At 41.7% G+C, this 20021-nt stretch overlaps 1 protein-coding gene across 2 annotated transcripts in view; it reads right to left on the bottom strand.

Moving 5' to 3' along the window:
- LOC306883958 (girdin-like) overlaps positions 1–20021 on the bottom strand; it is a 59800-nt gene that overhangs the window by 26471 nt on the left and 13308 nt on the right. For both annotated transcript variants that reach the window (XM_079439508.1, XM_079439507.1), the window contains exons 5-24: positions 18387–18445; positions 17816–17899; positions 17602–17742; positions 16159–16322; positions 14394–14475; positions 13479–13637; positions 11719–11865; positions 11139–11286; positions 10776–10945; positions 8956–9093; positions 5868–6938; positions 5657–5784; positions 3497–3635; positions 3241–3417; positions 2993–3154; positions 2051–2328; positions 1820–1963; positions 1560–1746; positions 696–841; positions 445–537 (exon numbers count right to left, since the gene is read on the bottom strand). In XM_079439508.1, coding sequence (XP_079295634.1) covers positions 445–537; positions 696–841; positions 1560–1746; positions 1820–1963; positions 2051–2328; positions 2993–3154; positions 3241–3417; positions 3497–3635; positions 5657–5784; positions 5868–6938; positions 8956–9093; positions 10776–10945; positions 11139–11286; positions 11719–11865; positions 13479–13637; positions 14394–14475; positions 16159–16322; positions 17602–17742; positions 17816–17899; positions 18387–18445 — 3817 coding nt within the window. The remainder of the gene's footprint in view (positions 1–444; positions 538–695; positions 842–1559; positions 1747–1819; positions 1964–2050; positions 2329–2992; positions 3155–3240; positions 3418–3496; positions 3636–5656; positions 5785–5867; positions 6939–8955; positions 9094–10775; positions 10946–11138; positions 11287–11718; positions 11866–13478; positions 13638–14393; positions 14476–16158; positions 16323–17601; positions 17743–17815; positions 17900–18386; positions 18446–20021) is intronic.

The raw sequence follows: 20021 nt of genomic DNA, 5'->3' as shown, positions 1-20021 counted from the left end.
CCAGTGTTTGTACTGTTTTTCTTTGTTTTTCCTGTTTTTTGTTTTTCAAATAACTTTGAGGCTATAAATAACTGATGTCTAATCCTCTCTATATATCACTTTTATATATAGCATTCTGTGTCGAATTCAGACAGTTTGGATGTGGTTTGTTCCACTTTGTGCTGTCCTGTCTCTGTGTACTAGTGTATGCTGCACAAAAATCAGGCTTCATTTAGCCCAACGAAGAGCAAAATAACACTGAAATCTGAAATCGCTCCCTATAAAACCCTTTACTATATGGGAATAGTGAATGAGCAAACAAGTGGTGGACATTGAACAGAGGTTTAGTCATAGTTTAGACATTCTCAATCCAGGAAGCATTGGATTGGACGATATTTCTCCAGTGTTTTGTGCTATTGTGTGCTACAATCACATCCAGTGATGTGCGTGAGATGGCGCGCTTACCTTCGCGGAGGTGACGGGTCATAAAATTTATACTGATCCATAATCTTCTCCTCAAGTTTCTCTTTCTGTCTCCTCAGTTCATTGAGTTTATCACTGTGTGTGTGAGAGAGACAGAGAAGTATGGTAGCATCAAAGTGTATCGGCACACAGGGGGCGATGCAAATAATAGGAAAATAGTTTTAGAAGATAAAAGAGAATGGGGTAAAATAACAGGTGTGAATTAGGCACGTAGAAATGAGGTGATGTCACACATGTATTGTCTCTGCTCGACGTGGAACAGGTCTTTGCTCTCCATGGTCTGCTCCAGCAGGGTCCGGTTCTGCAGCATGAGGGTCTGGATCTGATCCAGCAAATGCCGGTTCTCTTCCTCTAGGTTCCCCTTCAGCTGACTTAACAACTGCAGGACACATTTCACACAGACACAGTTACCCTCCACATGTCTTTGTGTGCAAACAACTATTTAGTTCACCACGTTTATTTGTTTACATGTGCACATGAGAACTTCACATGCTGATGCGTGATTGGGAAGAGTAGAGTCATACACGATTAGGGTTGGGTATCGAGAACGGTTCCATTTTAGAACCGGTTCCAAATTTCCAAGAACCGGGTATTCAATAAGACGCGTGCATTTCAATTCTGCTTAACGATTCCTGCATTCGCATTTTAATGTGATTTTAAACGATTTAAGCACAGGAAAGGTAATAAGTTTCACGCTGTTTGCAGCGCACATATCTAAAGCGTGAGCACAGAGAACAGCGGTCCCAATCTGTGTCCGTTCTCCAACCGTTCCGTGCATTTCACTGCAGAAAAGGCTGTTCCCAGCTGGTGCATCATCATAAACAGCCGTTTTTGTCTTAAGTGAATGTAAACAGATGAGAAAGAAATTTTTGTTCGTGTTCAGTATTTTTAGATCTGCGTGTGTTCGGTGTTAAAGAGACAGCAGCCTATTAAACACACTGCCTGTTATTTTTGTAATTTATATTTGTCTAGTTGTTTTTGTTGTGGTATTTTTTTGTTAAAACCATAGGCAAAAGTTCCTAAGTGTAAAAGTTCCTAAGTGTTCTGTAGGCCCTAACCCTAACCCAAACCACCGTGAGAGATGGTGAAGCGTGTACCTCGCACTGGTTGGTGAGTTTGGTGGAGGTTATGTCCAGCTGCTGGTACTGCTCCTTGAGTTTGGAGAACTCGGCCTCCAGACGCGTCTGCTCCAGACGGGCCGTGTTCAGCTGACTCTTAAGAGTCTTATGATCTGTCTGCAGAAGCTCATTGTCCTTCAGGAGCTGCTGGTACGTGGAGCTCAGCCTGCACACAGGGAAACACGCTCATGAGAGATCAGCCTCAGTCGAGAGAGACGCTCGGTCACGGTGCCACTCACGTGTGGTGCTCCTCGCTGAGCCTCTGGTACTGTGTGGCCGTGTCCTGATGGCTCTTGCTGTCGGAGATCATCTTCTCTCGCTCAGCTTTGAGTTCTCTCTCTAGCTGCTCCAGCTCGGTCTTCTGCTTCAGCAGCTGATTGTACCTACACACACACACACACACACACACACTCCATTTAGAAACACAGCTGTGCCTGCGGAGTGACAGGTGATTATTGTGGCGTCTGCACCTGTTCTCCAGGCCGCGGTGCTGCAGCTCCAGGCTCTTGTGGCCGCTCTTCAGCTCTCCGTGTTTGCCAATCAGATCCTCGTACTCCGACGCCTGCCTCTCATGCAGCGCAGACAGTTTCTCGTGATCGTGCAGCAGCAGATCGTAGACCGTGCGCAGTTCCTCCTTCTCTCGTATGGCCATGTCCCTCTCGCTCTCTGTGCCGGACTGCTGTGTCTGCAGCTGAGCATTCTGGGACATGAGAGCAGCGCTCTGAGAGTTCAGCGTCGAGTTCTCCACCTGCCAGCACATCATAAACTCGTTTAGCTCAAAGTACGCTTCTGGTAAATGAGCACAGGGCAGGGTTACCGCATCGATTTAAGAGTTGCAAATCGTTTTGCGTAGCTCTCAGGGGCCTGAAAAGCTTTTACGACCAAACTCCTGTTACATTCACGAGGAGAAACATCTGCCCCTTCTGGAATGATGTGTTCACACCAAAAGCAAATTTAATAATTTGCACGAGTAGATTACATACAAAGTTAATGCAAAGATGCAAATTTGTGCTGGGTGACGCGAAGTGATTGCCGCAAATATATGCCTCAATTGCCTCTTACGCAAGTTAAAAAATTTCAACTCGAGTGGAAAATAATGTTTTGCATAAGCCAATCAGTGAAGAGATTTCATAGAAGAAAACTCTATCATTAATTCTGATCATGGCTTGTCTTGAAAAACGAAGAAGAAGTCACACTGCAAGACTTCTCATTGGGAAGAATTTCGTTGGAGGTCAAATTTGATCGCAACGGTCATTAATCGGCTGTCGGTGAACATGTCAAACAATCACAGACCACAGATTGTAGCCTAGGATTATACGAATGTTTTAGGATTTTTTAAATTTGTCTCAGGCGAAATCATGGCCAAAATTGCACAGTGCAAACACGATGCCAATATTGGCTATGCTACTGACCTGTAGTTTGGCGTTCTGTGTTTGTAGCGTGGTGTTGTTCTCCTGTAGAGACGCGGTCTGTCTCTGGAGAGCTAATATCTGCGCCTGTAGATTACTGCTCTGGGACTCCAGCTGCTTCAACTGTGTCCGGAGAGCCTGTTTCTCTGCTTGGAGAGTGGCGTTCTGGACAAACATCAACAAAGTCAACTGTTTTGTTAACGTAAAGACATTCTGATAGCGATGAGCTGCAGCTGTCGTATGGTACTTACGTTTCTCTCCACCTCTATGAGTCGGTCTTTGACCCTCAGAAGCTCTCGCGTGGCCTCCTGACTCTCCTTCTCCCATTTGCTTACGCTCTGTGCGTCCTCCCGTCCTCGAACAGGCGAGCTCTGAGCCGAACACTCCTCCTCCTGACGCTGGCGCAGAGCCTCGTAGTTCTTCTTCACCTGCAGGTGGACAAGATGAGGCTTAATAAACACAATCTAAAGTCACTGCCAACCAGCCTAACCAAGCCTAACGCCCAACCGTTTTGAGCTCCTGTCGTAGCTGTTGGTTGAGGTTGGAGGACTCCTGCAGTCGGGCTTCTAGAGCAGCGATCTTCTCCACTTTGATCTCCAGAGAGGACTTCAGAGTGGACTCCAGTTTACACTCTAGAAGCCTAAACCTGACAAACAAGAAATGCACCGTTATACAGGTGACATTATGACTCCAGCATTCGTGTAAATTCATGTTGTTGCAGCCCTAGTTACTGAAGTGATCATTACATGTAGAGATGTATCACGATTATACTACTGGTCGACTGATATATCACCAAGGCCAATGTATCGGCCGATATTTGGCATTTTTCAAATATTGGCATTGGCCGATAAGTTTTTCTGTTTGGCCAATGCGTTCGAGGCGGGACTTTTATTTTGACAGCGCTGAGAACGGCAGCACCTGAGCACACATCGCTCACATTCTGCCTCTTGTTCGCTGTCGTCGTTCTGTCTAATACGGAAAGAAGTCTGTCTTTTAATCAGATAAAATGGTTAAACCAAGGAATTAAAATGTATACAAAAAAGTATTATGACAATTGTTTTTATATTATTAGTAATAGAAAGGCAAATATTATTATATTTTCTCTTGCCGTCAGCATTCGGCAAATACGCATTTACATTATTTAAACAAATCTTTGAATGTTTAATGAACATTTAATGTCACAAACCTTGCGAACTCGGATCCAGCTGTGAGATCTTATAAAGTGTGCATTTATATCCCGCATGATTGGTCGGTCCGTGTGAATTGAATATGGACAGGAGGAGAGTTTAGCTTCACTGGAGACGTGCAATCGACAAACTTTAAACTCGTGATTTAAAATTATACTGTGATTTTTGCATGTGCCCACTGTCATATTCATGTCACTTTCACTGTGTGCTGTATGTAAAATGAGTGTTACCTTGGCTTTATTCGAAAAAATATGATTCCCAATGTACATAAACATCCCAGAATACTGAGTGCACACCAATACACTGTTAGGTACAGTGTTTACTTCCTTTTTAATTATGTTTATTAAATATTTATTTATTTGTGAAAAATACTTTGTCATCTGAAGTATGTTTATTTTACACATTTATTTTTTAATCCATTTTCAAATTATTTAAAATTTCTTAAATATTAATTAAAATAAATAAAATTATATCGGCGTGATGTCGGCCATCGGCCACCCTGCTTTCCAAGATATCGGCATTGGCTGTCAAAAAAACCAATATCGGTCGACCACTAGATTATACTATATCAGTATTATTATCACCGTATTGTTAAAATGTGCACATAAATCATTTCACCAAGTTTTATATTTAAAATCAACAAACGACAAATAAAATGACTTTTAGTTTGCATAAACACTAAAACAACGACATTACCAATGATCTCTGGATTTTAAATGACAACATGACTGACAACAGTTTATATAATAGCATGAACAAAATGTTCAAATAAAGCTTTGAAAAAGTTTCATGAAATGGTAAACCTCACATTTCAGCTTTTAATACAAAGAAAAGGGTTAAGTCAAAATTATAATCGATTAATAAATGATTATATGTATTTTATCTGCTCCATAAACATACAAATTGTTTAAACTGTTTTTCATCAACCGGTCAGAATTTACAGCAGAGTATGCAAATTCAGTCCATTTTTTGTCCAGACAGAAACTGCACATAAGCTGAATGTGAATGTAAGTCTCTGTAAATCCAGTCTCTGACAGCAGGTGGCGCTTATAGAGCAGCAGAATTACAGCTGTTTGCCGTAACCTCCGTGCACAAACCAGCATTGCTTTATTAGGTATTACATGGAGCGAAGAAGAAAACAAAATGCCATAGAATCATTTCTGAAGACAGTCAAAACCTTCAGAGGTGCATTCATATAAATAATTCATTCATATATTAATTTGTATAATTCCCTTATCACTCTTTTAAAACCTCGCCTCTTTTCCGCCATGTTTTCGCTCAACACAAAACAACTCTGTGTGCTGTGACTGTTACTTAAAACTGAGCTTTATGCTGAACAGTATTTATTTATCCTCTCAGATGTTCAAATCACGGTAATCGAATACGGTTTTAATGATAATTAAAATAACCGTGAAGAATTGTATCATGATTTATCGTCAAACTGGTAATCGTTCCATCCCTAATTCCATGTGTGAATTACCTGTCATCAGAGCTCTCGTCATCACCCAGAAGCCCCTCTTTATTGAGGCCGATCTTCTCAAGCTCATGGGTCAGCTTCTCCAGGTCATTGTTAATCTGCTGGGTCTTTAATTTTTCATTGACAAGCTCCTGCAGCAGGAAACATCACAGTAAGAGTCGTGCAAGCAATCCACAGTCAAGCATGCACCAGCTAAACGTGTTTGCTTGGTTACCTCTCTCAGAGTGACCAGGGTCTTCTTGTCTATGGTTGCTTGTTTGACCAGTTCTTTATTGTCCTTTTCCAAGTCTTTCACACGACCACACATGTCTTTGAGTGCGGCGACCTCCTTGCCCAGCGTGCGGTTCTCCTTCTCGAGATGAGAGATGCGCAGGTTGTCTTCATCGAGTTTGGAGTCTTTGAATTCAGCCTGCTGTCGCAGCCGTTTGTTCTCCTTCTCCAGCTGTTTCTTGTCCTTCTCCAGCTGAGCGTTCTCCTGCTCCAGGGCCACGTTCTCCTGCGCCAGCTGCTCCAGACCTTTGCTGGAGATTTTCAGCTCCTCCAGGCTCTGCTGCAGGCTCTGGTTCTCCAGCTCCGCGTCCTGCAGCTCTCCCTCCAGCTGCTGAATCTTGCGGCTGCCGTTCTCCAGGGCTTTCTGGAGCCGCTGTTTCTCTGCATCGAGGCTTTGGTAACTGACTTCCAGACGCTCGTTTTTTTTGGATGAAGCCTTCAGCAGCTCAAGGCTTTTTTTTAATTGAGTTCTCTCATTCTCCAGCTCTTTGTTCTCCAGGTCCAGCTGGGCGGCCTTCGCTCCGGTGGACCGTAAAGACTCCACCATGCGCCGGAGCTCCAGGTTTTCTTCGTCCAGCTGAGCGTTTTCCTTCTCCAGGACCTCCAGCTGATAGGAAACGTTCCTCAGACCGTCCGCCGCTTTCTTAAGTTTCCTGCTCTCCGCTTCCAGCTCGGCATTCTCCTTCTCCAACACCTCCACCTTCCCGCAGGTGATGGCGAGAGCAGCGAGTCGCTTCTGCAGACTCTCCTTCTCTCGCTCCAGTCGATGGACCTCCATCTCCAGCTCCTCGGCTCTTTCTCCTTTCTCTTTGTAGTGCTCCAGGTCTTTGCGAAGTTGTTTGCGCTCAAACTCTGTCTTGTTCAGCTTGCTGCTGGTCTCTTTGATGGACTCGTGCAGCACACGGTTTTCTTTCTCAATGTCTTTGACGCGGGCTTCAGCGCTGACCTGACAGCGCTGCCTGAGAGAGGCGATGGTCTGGTTCAGATGTTGGTTCTCCTGTTCAAGACCCTTGACCTGCGTCACAACCAGACAGAGTGTGCCAGGTAAGAGAGATCGTTGAACAATATTACTGTTCAAGGCCCTCGCTTTTACAATGTTTGGAATTTTCTTTAAAAAAACTTTAACTCCTAGATCATTCATTTGATTTTCAGGAAAATCCAATCAGATCATTTTCATCCTCCAGTCATGGAGTTCAAGATGATTAGTTAAACTGCTCTCGATTAACTCGCTAACAAATTTGATGAACAGTGTGCTGAAGCCTTGTTTTGTTGGATTCAGTGGCATACTGAGTTGATCGTTACCTAAATTTCCCACCTCAGCCATATTGAATTTTGTCATACAATACTGTATTTTATTATTGCATTAATGCATGATTACAAAACTTGGTGTGTGTCATCAGCATCATACCTCAAAGGTAGGGCTGGGAGATTTTTCAATTCATTCTAATTTAATGTTTTGCCATGATTTTATTTTTTATAAATCGAGGAATTGTGATTTTGAATAGAAATATGACCAAACATTAGAATTAGACAGTTTGACAGTATGCTAATGATAACAGTAAAGAGAAAACAATGATCGGACCGAATGTCGGCGCACGTGATTAACCGCTCACATGTGTCGCGTTCAGTGAAGGACCATAAGTAGACTATATCGCTAGGTTCAGATCACACAGAATGCGTTTTTGTGTTGACAACGTGGGCAGTGGAATAGGAAAAATGCAAGATAGGAGTGAACTTCTTTTAACTTGAGCTGTGCGTTTTTAGAATGCCTCATGCATCAAACGTGAGCGCAACAGTCAAACACATCCATGTTTACATAGAAAAACAATGCAAAAGCTGTGCAATTGAATAAAAAAACCTGTGAAGAACTACTACTATATGTCTGATGTTTCATGTTTGCCTCATGGTGACAAACTGAAAGCTGCTGTTCATTGTTTTCACAGAACATTTATAGTTAATAGTCTACTGGTGTTATACTTTCAGTCATTCTGAATGTAACTCACATTCAGAATGACTGAAAGTATAACACCAGTAGACTATTAACTATAAATGTTGAACTTGACTTTTGAGAACTTTTTAAAGCATTTTCCTCGTATTATTTCTGAACACATAATATGTATAAGACAAGTTTGTACAAGATGTAGTTGTAGTTCATGCATCTTTTCTGCAAAAATATTAAACAAGTGATTTGTTTAACATTTACATCATGTTGACAACTTCATGTGTGCTGCACTTGGAATAGAATTGTTGGTCACACTTTATTTTACAGGTAAGGTCAGGGACAGGTTAAGTGGTAGGGGTTGGTTTACGGGTGGGTTAAGGTGTAAGGGATGGGTCAACAGTGTAACTATAAATGTAATTACAGATGTAACTACATATAGGTATTTTTAATATAAAAAAACATGTACACAATAAGTGCATTGTATCAAATGATTAATTTAAATGTAAGTACACAGTAGTTAAGGCCATCTAATATAAAGTGGGACTGAATTTTCTTTAACTAGAGGGTTAATAAAGAAGAAGTTAATTGAATCATATTGTTGTTACATTTTTTGACTAGTTAAAAATGGTAAAAATCGAGAGTTGGTCAAACGTTCTGAAAACAAATCGAGATCTAATGTTTTTGCCATATAGAAAACTGTAATACTGAAAGTTTTAAAGTGTGTTGAGATAATGCTTTGAAGTTCAGTGCTGAAACTATGGAGTATTGAGTAATGATGTAAAATCCGCCAGCATAAACCAATAGGTCCTCTACTGGTGATCTACAGCCAATGAGCTTCCATGCTCTCTGTGCCGCTAACATTTAAAAAGTCTTGCTTCAGTGTTGGGAAAGCCTTAGGCCAAACGGCTCAGGCCGGCATAGGTCATTAGTTTTAGTGGTAGCATTGTTGGGGGCTTGTGTTTTGCGTTTGTGCAGGGATTTATGTCTGTTTCACATGCTTGCTGCAGCATGTCTGTGTATTTCTCAGCAGCATTACGTCTTTGCACTCGCTCTGGGACCACATCCAGTGTTTTGTGTGAGTGCAGCGTACCTGTCTGTCGGAGTTCTGCTGGAGCGTCTCCAGTGTTTTCTCCAGCTGTGCTTTCTCCTTCAGCAGGTCTGCGCTCAGACTCTCAGTGCTGCGCAGACTCTCTCTGTCTGTGGTCAGCTCCGCATGCAGCTGCTCCAGCTGCACAAACACACACCGCTTCATACACTCATCAACTTCTCATCAGCCGACAGTGTGACACTCATCTGACATATGGACACACTCATAATGAGCAATCAAACTCGTATGAGCGGCTAATGCTCTGGAAGCAGCTTAACTGAACCCAAATCAGATTTAAACTGGGATTACTCACTGATGAATATGATCCTGCTCTGAGAGCTCACTTTCCGTTAAGACCACGCAACATTTTAACCCATTCTGTTCAAACTGTTCTCCTTTCTTTGTGTGAGGAACAGAATATATTCACAGCTTAGTGAAGCCACAGTGCTTCATTTGCAACAAATTGTATTCTTTGGGACAAACCCCTTGAGCTGCATCATCATTACACAAGAATCCAAAAACATAACACAAAACAAACAACACACCCTACAACAATATGAATACATGAATTATTAATAATTATATTTATATTTACCTAGCACATACAAATATGAACCCAAAGCCTTGCTGAGCAGAAGAGACTTCTTTTAAAACATTAGAATATATTACAGATCCCAATTTGAACACTATGTGTGAATGTTATAATAAATGTATAGAGCTGTTGTAGGGTAATTATTATTATCATTATTATTGTCTTATTTTTTATTTTATTTTACAGAACAACAGTAAAATAACAATACTAACATTTATGAATGTTGATGGAGTTGTTGCTTTTTCTTAGATTTTATTTTGGCAGAAAGCCACAGGAAGATCTTAGTGCTTTTTTTTGTTGACAACAGCATGCAGTTATTTAAATGATCCTCATTATGAATTTGGGAAGATGTTTGTCGCACGTATCACATTGTCACATGTCCTTAAAAAAAATGATAAAAATGTTATTTAGCAAATGACGAGTAACCGTGTTTTAGCGCAGATTTTCCTCGCTTTGGACCTTGAACCCTGGCATTGAGAGCTCGTGCAGCGCTGTTTGAATGCAATCCATGCGTGTATTTGAAAACATAATATTCTGCAGTTTATTTAGTAATCGTTTAAGGCTATTTCACGATTTCAATCATCACAATAACCAGCAACAAACAGCTCTTCCTCTTCTCATCAGAGACATGAGATGCAGCACTTAATGGTCTCGGTGCTTCGTGCTTGTAATGAATTTTGCATCTTTGACAGTTTTAAATACTTCCACACTGCATACGTGTTTGCTGCATTAGTGCACGCCTCTATTTGATCGCGTCACGTCATTGTTCGGTACAATTTATTCGGTCTTTTCGCTAATTCGGTTGCCGAACATTCGGTGCATCCCTACTTTTGACTCACCATTCTTTAAAGTCAAGTTCCACAAATAAACATTATCATGGGTCAAAATTATTGATTTTTCTTGTATGCAAAAAATCATTAGGATATTAAGTAAAGATTAAAATTTCCTACCGTAAATATATCAAAACTTAATTTCTGATTAGTAATATGCATTGCTAAGAACTTCATTTGAACAACTTTAAAGGAGATTTTCTCAATATTTAGATTTTTTTGCACTCTCAGATTCCAGATTTTCAAATGTTGTCCTATCCTAACAAACCATACAACAATGGAAAGATTATTTATTCAGTTTTCAGATGATGTATAAATCTTAATTCCGTAAAATTGACCCTTATGTTTTGTGGTCCACGGTCACATATGAGAACTGTGTTGAGAAGCGTATGAACTCTGACCTGCTGGCTGAGTTTCTGGTTGTCTTTCTCCAGTTGGAGGCGTGCGCCGCTCTCACTGGACACCTTCAGCTCCTCCACGCTCTTCAGCAGCATCTGATTCTCCTTCTCCAGCTTCAGCAGCTGACTAGACGTCAGGTCGTTCACCTCGTGACCCAGAGACTTCTGCGGCACTGCACTCACAACACACAACAACTCTCAGCTTACAGTCCACAGACAGCAGCCTCTAATCAGAGTCACGCTCCTTTAGAAAACATCCTGAATTTGGGTCAGTTCACCATCTTGGCACAGCATCACAATCTGGGATTTATCACTAAATATGCCCCACATGCACCCATCTGTGGCTGAGCACGGGCTTGAGCGTACCTTCAGTGAGCTCGGGTGTGGTTTTGGAGAGCTGCTCCAGTTCCCAGCCCAGATGCAGAGACTCGTCCATGCTCTGTTTCTGAGCCACCCCTAGCATCAGGTTCTCCTCCAGCAGCTCGTCCATGCGCTTCCTGTCCATGTCTCGTTCCTACAACACAACAACATCTGTCAGCATCCCCAATCTGTCCAGATATATCACACAATTGAATAAAGTAAATAACACATGCACAACATTGCTTAAATAAAACTAATATTCATTTTACATAATACTTTAAATAATTTTTAATAATTTGAAATTAATTTGAAAAATCTTGAATTTAACTACTTACTACTCAGTAATTTGGCAAGCATTAAGAATTGTGGGTTTTCTTATTACAAATAGTTTGCTGTGATTATGTAACAGTGGCAGTGCGATTTAAAGTTGCTGCTCTTCTGACCAGAATGCCAATGGCATATGATTGACTATTATAATATTTGCCTTTTATCATTAGGCAGGATAGATAAGAGAGAGGAAAATAATAAGGTGCTATATAGTGCTGTATTAATGTACTAAACATTTGATCACTCTGTGCTCTCTCACCATCTCCATGTCATGGATCTTGTTTTTAAGCTGCAGATTTTCCTTCTCCAGCTCATGATGTTTATCAGATCGAGCTCTGAATGACTCCAGCTGATCCTCCAGCATGCTCTTGGTCTCCAGGAGAACCTGATTGTCCTCCTTCAGTTCCTACATGCAAACATATAATCAATAACAGCCAGCAAAATCCCAGCATTCCCTCATGAACACACAAAATCAATAACCACCATGGCATTCCCTGCATTCCCTCGTGAATACAAACAATCAACAACAGCCACAACAGTCCCAGCATTCCCTTGTGAACACATAATCAACAACTGCCACAACATTCCCAGCATTCCCTCGTGAACACACAAAATCAACAACTGCCACAACATTCCCAGCATTCACTAGTGAACACACAAAATCAACAACTGCCACAACATTCCCAGCATTCCCTCGTGAACACACAAAATCAACAACCGCCACAACATTCCCAGCATTCACTAGTGAACACACAATCAACAACTGCCACAACATTCCCAGCATTCACTAGTGAACACACAAAATCAACAACTGCCACAACATTCCCAGCATTCCCTCGTGAACACACAAAATCAACAACCGCCACAACATTCCCAGCATTCACTAGTGAACACACAATCAACAACCGCAACAACATTCCCAGCATTCACTAGTGAACACACAAAATCAACAACTGCCACAACATTCCCAGCATTCCCTCGTGAACACACAAAATCAACAACCGCCACAACATTCCCAGCATTCACTAGTGAACACACAATCAACAACTGCCACAACATTCCCAGCATTCACTAGTGAACACACAAAATCAACAACCGCCACAACATTCCCTGCATTCACTAGTGAACACACAATCAACAACCGCCACAACATTCCCAGCATTCACTAGTGAACACACAATCAACAACCGCCACAACATTCCCAGCATTCACTAGTGAACACACAAAATCAACAACCGCCACAACATTCCCAGCATTCACTAGTGAACACACAATCAACAACTGCCACAACATTCCCAGCATTCACTAGTGAACACACAGCATTCACTAGTGAACACACAATCAACAACCGCCACAACATTCCCAGCATTCACTAGTGAACACACAAAATCAACAACCGCCACAACATTCCCAGCATTCACTAGTGAACACACAATCAACAACTGCCACAACATTCCCAGCATTCAGTAGTGAACACACAATCAACAACCGCCACAACATTCCCAGCATTCACTAGTGAACACACAGTATTCACTAGTGAACACACAATCAACAACCGCCACAACATTCCCAGCATTCACTAGTGAACACACAAAATCAACAACCGCCACAACATTCCCAGCATTCACTAGTGAACACACAATCAACAACCGCCACAACATTCCCAGCATTCACTAGAGAACACACAAAATCAACAACCGCCACAACATTCCCTCGTGAACACACAATCAACAACTGCCACAACATTCCCAGCATTCACTAGTGAACACACAATCAACAACCGCCACAACATTCCCAGCATTCACTAGTGAACACACAATCAACAACCGCCACAACATTCCCAGCATTCACTAGTGAACACACAATCAACAACCGCCACAACATTCCCAGCATTCACTAGTGAACACACAATCAACAACCGCCACAACATTCCCAGCATTCACTAGTGAACACACAATCAACAACTGCCACAACATTCCCAGCATTCACTAGTGAACACGTGTAGTCATGTGAACGCACCTCCACTCTGGTCCTGTAGAACTCAATGTCATGGAGTTTCTCTTTGTAGCGTGTCACTTCACTCTCCAGTTTGTCCACTCTGACGGCCTTCTCTCGGAGCGCGTCCAGCTCGTCACGATACGCCCGCAGCGACCGCGCATCACACAGCAACTGCAGGTTCTGACAAACACACAAGCAAAGGCAAGTGTCTCAGCAAATGAGACTCTTATACTTCTTGACACTTGTGTCTTACAACAATGAAGTTCAATTTTTTGAATAGACAAAAATGAAAAATCTGCTATTATTTGGACAGTACAAAGAATATTTATATATATTTATCTGCTCCATACACAACAGCATGTCTGCCATCTTAAAATAGTCGACATTTCAGATGCTGCTCATCAGTCACAGTAACAAAAACAATGAATTTCTATTGGAAATGCCACAACACTGCAGCATATGGTTGTAAGAACAACAGATATCTATGGTAGAGTTCTTTGATGATCAATCATTTTTATCAGGGTTTTAACCAATTTGATTTACAATTATGACACTCTTTGATTTACCAGAATTAGGCTGCCAAACATTATAATAGTAAACTAAATGCAAGACATAGATTCTTGTATTCCACAGAATGAGGATAAATGACGATAGAACTGTCATCTCTTTGAGAGGCTGGACTGCTGCGTGGGGGTTTATTTATCACTATGTGATGCCATGGATCAGACAGTGATACAGCGGCGTCTGTAAATACATGTGTGATGATCAGCTGAGCTATTACTGGCTGTGTAAAGCTGTGGCGTGTAAGTAGTTAAAGGAATTACTGTAATCATTACACATCACGACTCGCAATTAAGATGACAGAGATTTAGTTAAGCTCAGAGTCACACAGGAGTGTGTTTTTCAGTCAATGGTGATGATGTAGAGGCGCCTCACTTCCTGCTGCAGTCTCTTGACCTCTGTCTCCATGTTCTCCAGCTCCTGTCTGCAGTCCAGCAGCTGCTCGGTCTTCTCCTCTCTAAAACACAGAGCCATTAAAGCAGTTAGTCTGCAGAAGCGGGTAAGACTCCTGGTTAATGATGGGCCGCTGTGAGATTAATTCATCCAGTAACACCTGAGCTTCAGTAACGTGACGCTGACGTCACTAAAGCTGTGATAATCCTACTGTACCACACTTTAGATGAGAAAAACCTCTACTAATGAACTTTACTGGAGACCAGATGAGAGCTGTGACTACGTTTGATAACGTTTGACTCGTTCATGATCAGTGAGGAAGAGGAAGTGGAGCTGTGCGATTCTTTTATGGCACAAGGATTAAAATAGACTGTCCTCCTTTACCCTGCAGTGAAAGACGCAAGAACAAAAGCCAGGTAAAGAGCTGTGGCCTCATTGAAGATGTGCAGAATCATCCTGAGCGCTTGCATATGGGACAGTGTGAGAGCTCCTCTAACAAAGCCACTGCAGACCTTCAGTGTGTTTAATGCTGGGAAAAACTCTCTCTCATCCGCTCACAAATGACTGGTTTGACACTAGCGTTGGGAATCGGAAATCAATTCCAATTCCAGAATCAGATACTTAAGGTCAGGAATCGGATACTTGTTGTTAAATTAAAATTTCAATGCCGTTTATCAATTCCTGTGTGCTCATCTTTTTTTAGTTGGTGAAAAGGGGCTGTTAAAAATGTATTTGTCTTTGAATCATTCATTCAAGAGATTCATCCAGTAATGAAACGAGTCAATCTTGAATCATCCCATTCAGAAATTCCATCAGATTTCTCTTCAGAATCGTGAGAGAATTACACCTCCATTTATAAAAAACTAAAGCTCAGTTTATCCAGAACGGTGCAGCACTATTTTGCTCACAAACAGCTCTTAATCGAGTCCAGTTCTTATGCAGCCGGCTGATTTTTGTTCATGGTATTCAGCAGCAATTAAATGTTTTGCAAAAAGAGAGAATAAATATGTTTGATATCTAAATGTTTGTTGTTGAACCACATTGGAATCGAAACTAGGAATTGATAAAATGATACTTGAACGATACTCAACCCTATTTGAGACTAATTATTATTCTGTTAGACTAGAGTAACAGTTTTTATATCTGAAGTCTCCCTGTACAAATGTCCTGAGCTCGTAAACGGTTAATCAATCAAACTTTTCAGGATTTTCTCCTGCCCCTCCCGTCCTGATCAGTGAGGCTCGGCTCGAGCTCCGAGGTCAACGCCCCATTGCGGTAGTACACAGAGGGAGAATAACAGAAATAGAGGAAGAGTACAGTTCACTGCGGTTATGTGATTATGTCGTGTTAGATCGCATCTCTTTATAAGTGCAGTACCTTCATGTAAATGATTCACCAAGGCTTTTGTTAAAGTGTTACCAGCACGTCAAAGCAGCAGTAAAGATAACACTTGTAATGTCATTTACAGCCATAAACTGGCTGTTTCTCAAGCTCTCCAGGAGTCTGAGGTAGATGTTAGTCTGAGAGAACATCAGCAAACAAAGAGGCATTGAGAGAAATAATGCTGACAGCTGCGTGTGAAGCGCTTTAGCAGCGGAGACTAATGGCTAAACTCGATCATTAGATAAGCTGCTCAAATGGATTCCAGTAAAACAGCAGTGATGCACCTGAGAGCAACTTCCCCTGGTCCACAGCACTTCCTCTAATGGAGAAACAGAGGGGAAGCTGAATAATCTCTGGTACTCACAGCTCCTGCCGCAGGCGTCTGATCTTGGCTTTGGCATCGGCCAGCTCCACCGACAGATGCTGCACGCTCTCCGTGCGTCTCATGCTGGGCGACTCGCCGGGAGACGGGGCAGCGTGGAGAGAGCCGTGTCCACTGTCCCGCTCCAGAGTCAGAGACACGATCATCTGAACACACAACATACACACATCAGAAACACACACACACACACACGCACACACACACGCACAGCGTCAGAAACACACACACATGCACAACATCAGAAACACACACACAAACAAACACATCAGAAACAAACAAAACACACACACATCAGAAACAAACACACACACACAGCATCATGGGTATTAATGCAGCATATATCAGTGTGTGAGCGTCCCTCATCTGAGGACGCCCTGCTTCACTCTTCACTTCACTTTAAATGAGTTCAGGAACTAGTTTTAGATCAATACTAACACAAATTTCAATTCACTTCCAATCTCGATTTGTTTTGATTCAATATGATTTAATTTGGTTATATACTGTATCATCAGACACAGGATGTCTGTTTTTCTCAAAGCAAAACAATCTCAACTGAATTGATCTCATGCCACATTACAGAGAATTCAAAAACACACATATGTGACCCGAGCTGGAAGAATGAGTGTGAATGTGCACGGGTTCGTTGAGCTACACGCAAAATAAAAAAATAAAAAAAAGTGGAAAATGTAGATTTTGAGGTTTTCACAAAAGTGAGTTCATTAAGCCCTCTCTAGATCCCAATGCTCCAAATAGTAATTAAACATCTTAAAATGATCTTTATTTGTATGTTTTCTGAGAGGACTACCTCTTCTCTGCTCGCTTCTCTCGCGCTGACTGTCATCTGAAGCGTCTGATGCCGATAAATATCCACAGAACTACAGTATTTCAGTATTCACGCAAACATTCAAAATTCATGCTTCATTTTGAAGGTCTTTTAAAGGTCTTTTAATGGAATGTGAAAACAAAAATAACTCATTTTTGAAAATTTGCTCATTGTGACTCATTTTGCCAGCACAGGTCACATTTATTGTTTGAATTGTGTCATAAAATGTCCATAATTTGAAAGCTGAGACATTGCTTCATATCAGAAGTAACGAAGCACAAAGATTATTGTGATTATTGGATTGCAGGCACATTACAAATAATGTTTAGTGAAGTTTTGTTCAAGCGTCAACTCAAAACAGCACTAAAAGACTGATTCTTGGGATTCAAGATCAATATCTGTTCATCAGAATGAGAATCGGTTGAAATCGAGTAATTGATCTTGCTAATCCAGCTTTATTAAAATAGCATTTATGTAAATGATGTCGAATGTGTATGATGCATGTTAGCCTGCGGTCAGAGAGTCACATGGTCATTCATTAACCTCGTCACACCCACAGCAGCAGCAGTGAGAGAGAGAGAGAGTGTGTGTGTGTGTGTTACCTCAGCGTGTTGGTCTCTCTCGTCAACAAGGCGCTTGAGGTTAAAGGTCAGCTGTCTGAAGACGTCGTCTTTATCGTGCGGGACAGACTCGCTCTCCTCCACACACTGAAGGTCAAACACGTTCTCCTGGTTATGGGTCACCTGCACACACACATACAGAGGGTCAGAGGTCAGGGGTCGATGAGGTGCGCTCGTGACGTCATGTGACACCCACCTCCTGAATGTGAGCGGCGATGGCTGCCTGTGTGTCAAAGTCCAGCATCTGGATCCGGTCAATGTATTCCTCCTTCCTGTTACACTGAGACACACACACACACACACACACAGAGAGATGAGCTACACACATTCACTCAGTCCGTCATGAGGTCACATGACCCGTGTGTGTATGTGTGTGTGTGTGTGTGTGTGTTTCTGCATGTTTATGAGGACACAAATGTGTATAATGACATGGGTATGACAGAGGTATTACAATATGAAGGTGGTTTATGAGGACACTGCCTATGTCCCCGTAATTCAAAAGGCTTAAAAAACATACTAAATGGTGTTTTTATGAAAATCTAAAAATGCACAAAGTCTCCTGTGAGGGCTAAGTTTAGGTGTAGGGTTGGTGTAGGGCAATAGCACACACAGTTTGTTCAGTATAAAAACCATTACGCCTATGGAGAGTCCCCATAAACCACAAAAACCAACGTGTGTGTGTGTGTGTGAGTGAGTGAGTGAGTGAGTGAGTGAGTGAGTGAGTGAGTGTGTGTGTGTGTGTGTGTGTGTGTGTGTGTGTGTGTCACCTGCACAGCACAGCCCAGCAGCAGCAGCAGGATCTTTCTCATCTCCTCCAGTCCTTGCTCTGAAAACACACACATCCAGATCAACACACACACACTGAGCTCTGATCACACACTCACAGACGAGCTCTTTAACCCTCAAACACTGACATATGAACTAACATCACAGCTAATGCAGAGCTCACACTGCACGATCTTAGTGTGTAACCTCCAGTCGCCGATCCATCGTGTAATGTGAACACAGCAGCGACTGACCGCTAGCCCAGATAGTCCTGCAGTGCGAACTCTGCATAATGTGAAGCCCGAGCTGAAGGTGGAGCTGTGACGTACGGCTGAGGTTCACTGTGTGTGTGTCGTGTGTTCCTGACAGGAAATGCAGGCTGACATGGACAATGAGAGCACTTCCTGTGCACGACTTCCTGTGACGGACACATGCAGATCCACACAGTGACATCATCACACGGACTACTGAGCTGTACCATAATTCAGCTCTTTCTGAGTGGAAATATTATAGTCTTTCAAAAATGTTTGGTAGCACTTTATTTTACGGTCCTGTTCCACATGTACATACTAGATACCGGTTACAGTAATTGCAATAACTGGGTAATAACTAGATATAACCCTGAATCTTCCTCTAAACCTAAACCTGACCATATAGTTATCTTATATTACAGTACTTTCACTCTGAAGGTAAGTGCACTGTCAAATAAAGTGCATTCAAATGCTTTCTACTTTTGTGTTTTTTAGATTTGATTGCTTTAAGAACTGTCAGTCTGTCTGCTAATCTTCAAAGTGTTCAGGGTGAAACATTCACTGCGAAGCTATATTTGTGTTTACTAGGGATGTAACAATACAGTTAGTGCACAGTCCACCTCGATTTTTAACCACGGTTTACGGTTCGGTTCAGTTCAGATCAGTGTTTTTTTTTGCAATAAATTAACATTTCTTTTAAGAGAGGTATTATTTTTCCAATTTTTACCCAAAATAGGAAGTATTGGCCATTATTGTGCGCTATAAACACATGTAATGTGCGCTTCATTCATACTGGACTCCAGAGGGCGCCCTCGCGCAGAAACGCCACACATGCATCACAGAAGTCACTGACAACAATAAATGGTTTATCTGTGTTCTTCAAGCCATCTTGGGTATTTTCATAATGATTAAGTGTGTTTGTAAGCCATTTCTAATGGACACAGCCTTTATTACAGTATAGAATATATTTTCTGCCTCATTCTGTGAAAAGAAGCCATATCAGATCACAAAGGGAAGTTATTTCAAACACTCGACTGAAGTAAAAACAAGTTATAATGTTCTCTTTTGTTGGACAACAGGTTTAGAAAGGCTTATCATTGCAAGTTAATACAAGGGAAGATGCTTGGCGTGTGTTGCTTTTTCAAATATAAGCGGGGAGGTGTTTCCTCACGGGCACACACAGCCAATTCTGAGAGAAATAAAACACACAGAAATTATTTAAACGCAAAACCAAAAACGCAATTTACAACTGTGGATGTCGTACTGAACGGTTTGATATTATATTGAGAATTGTGACATCCCAAGTGTTTACCATGAAATAAATACTGTTCTAGTCTTTAAGAGACTCTGTGACAGGCAGGATTCAGTTTATGGCTAAAACCAAAA

This window comes from Barbus barbus, assembly GCF_936440315.1.
Source record: "Barbus barbus genome assembly, chromosome: 18".
Classification (NCBI taxonomy): Eukaryota; Metazoa; Chordata; class Actinopteri; order Cypriniformes; family Cyprinidae; genus Barbus; species Barbus barbus.
Note: the sequence above shows the minus strand (reverse complement) of the source record. Positions and strands in the feature narration are given on the sequence as shown.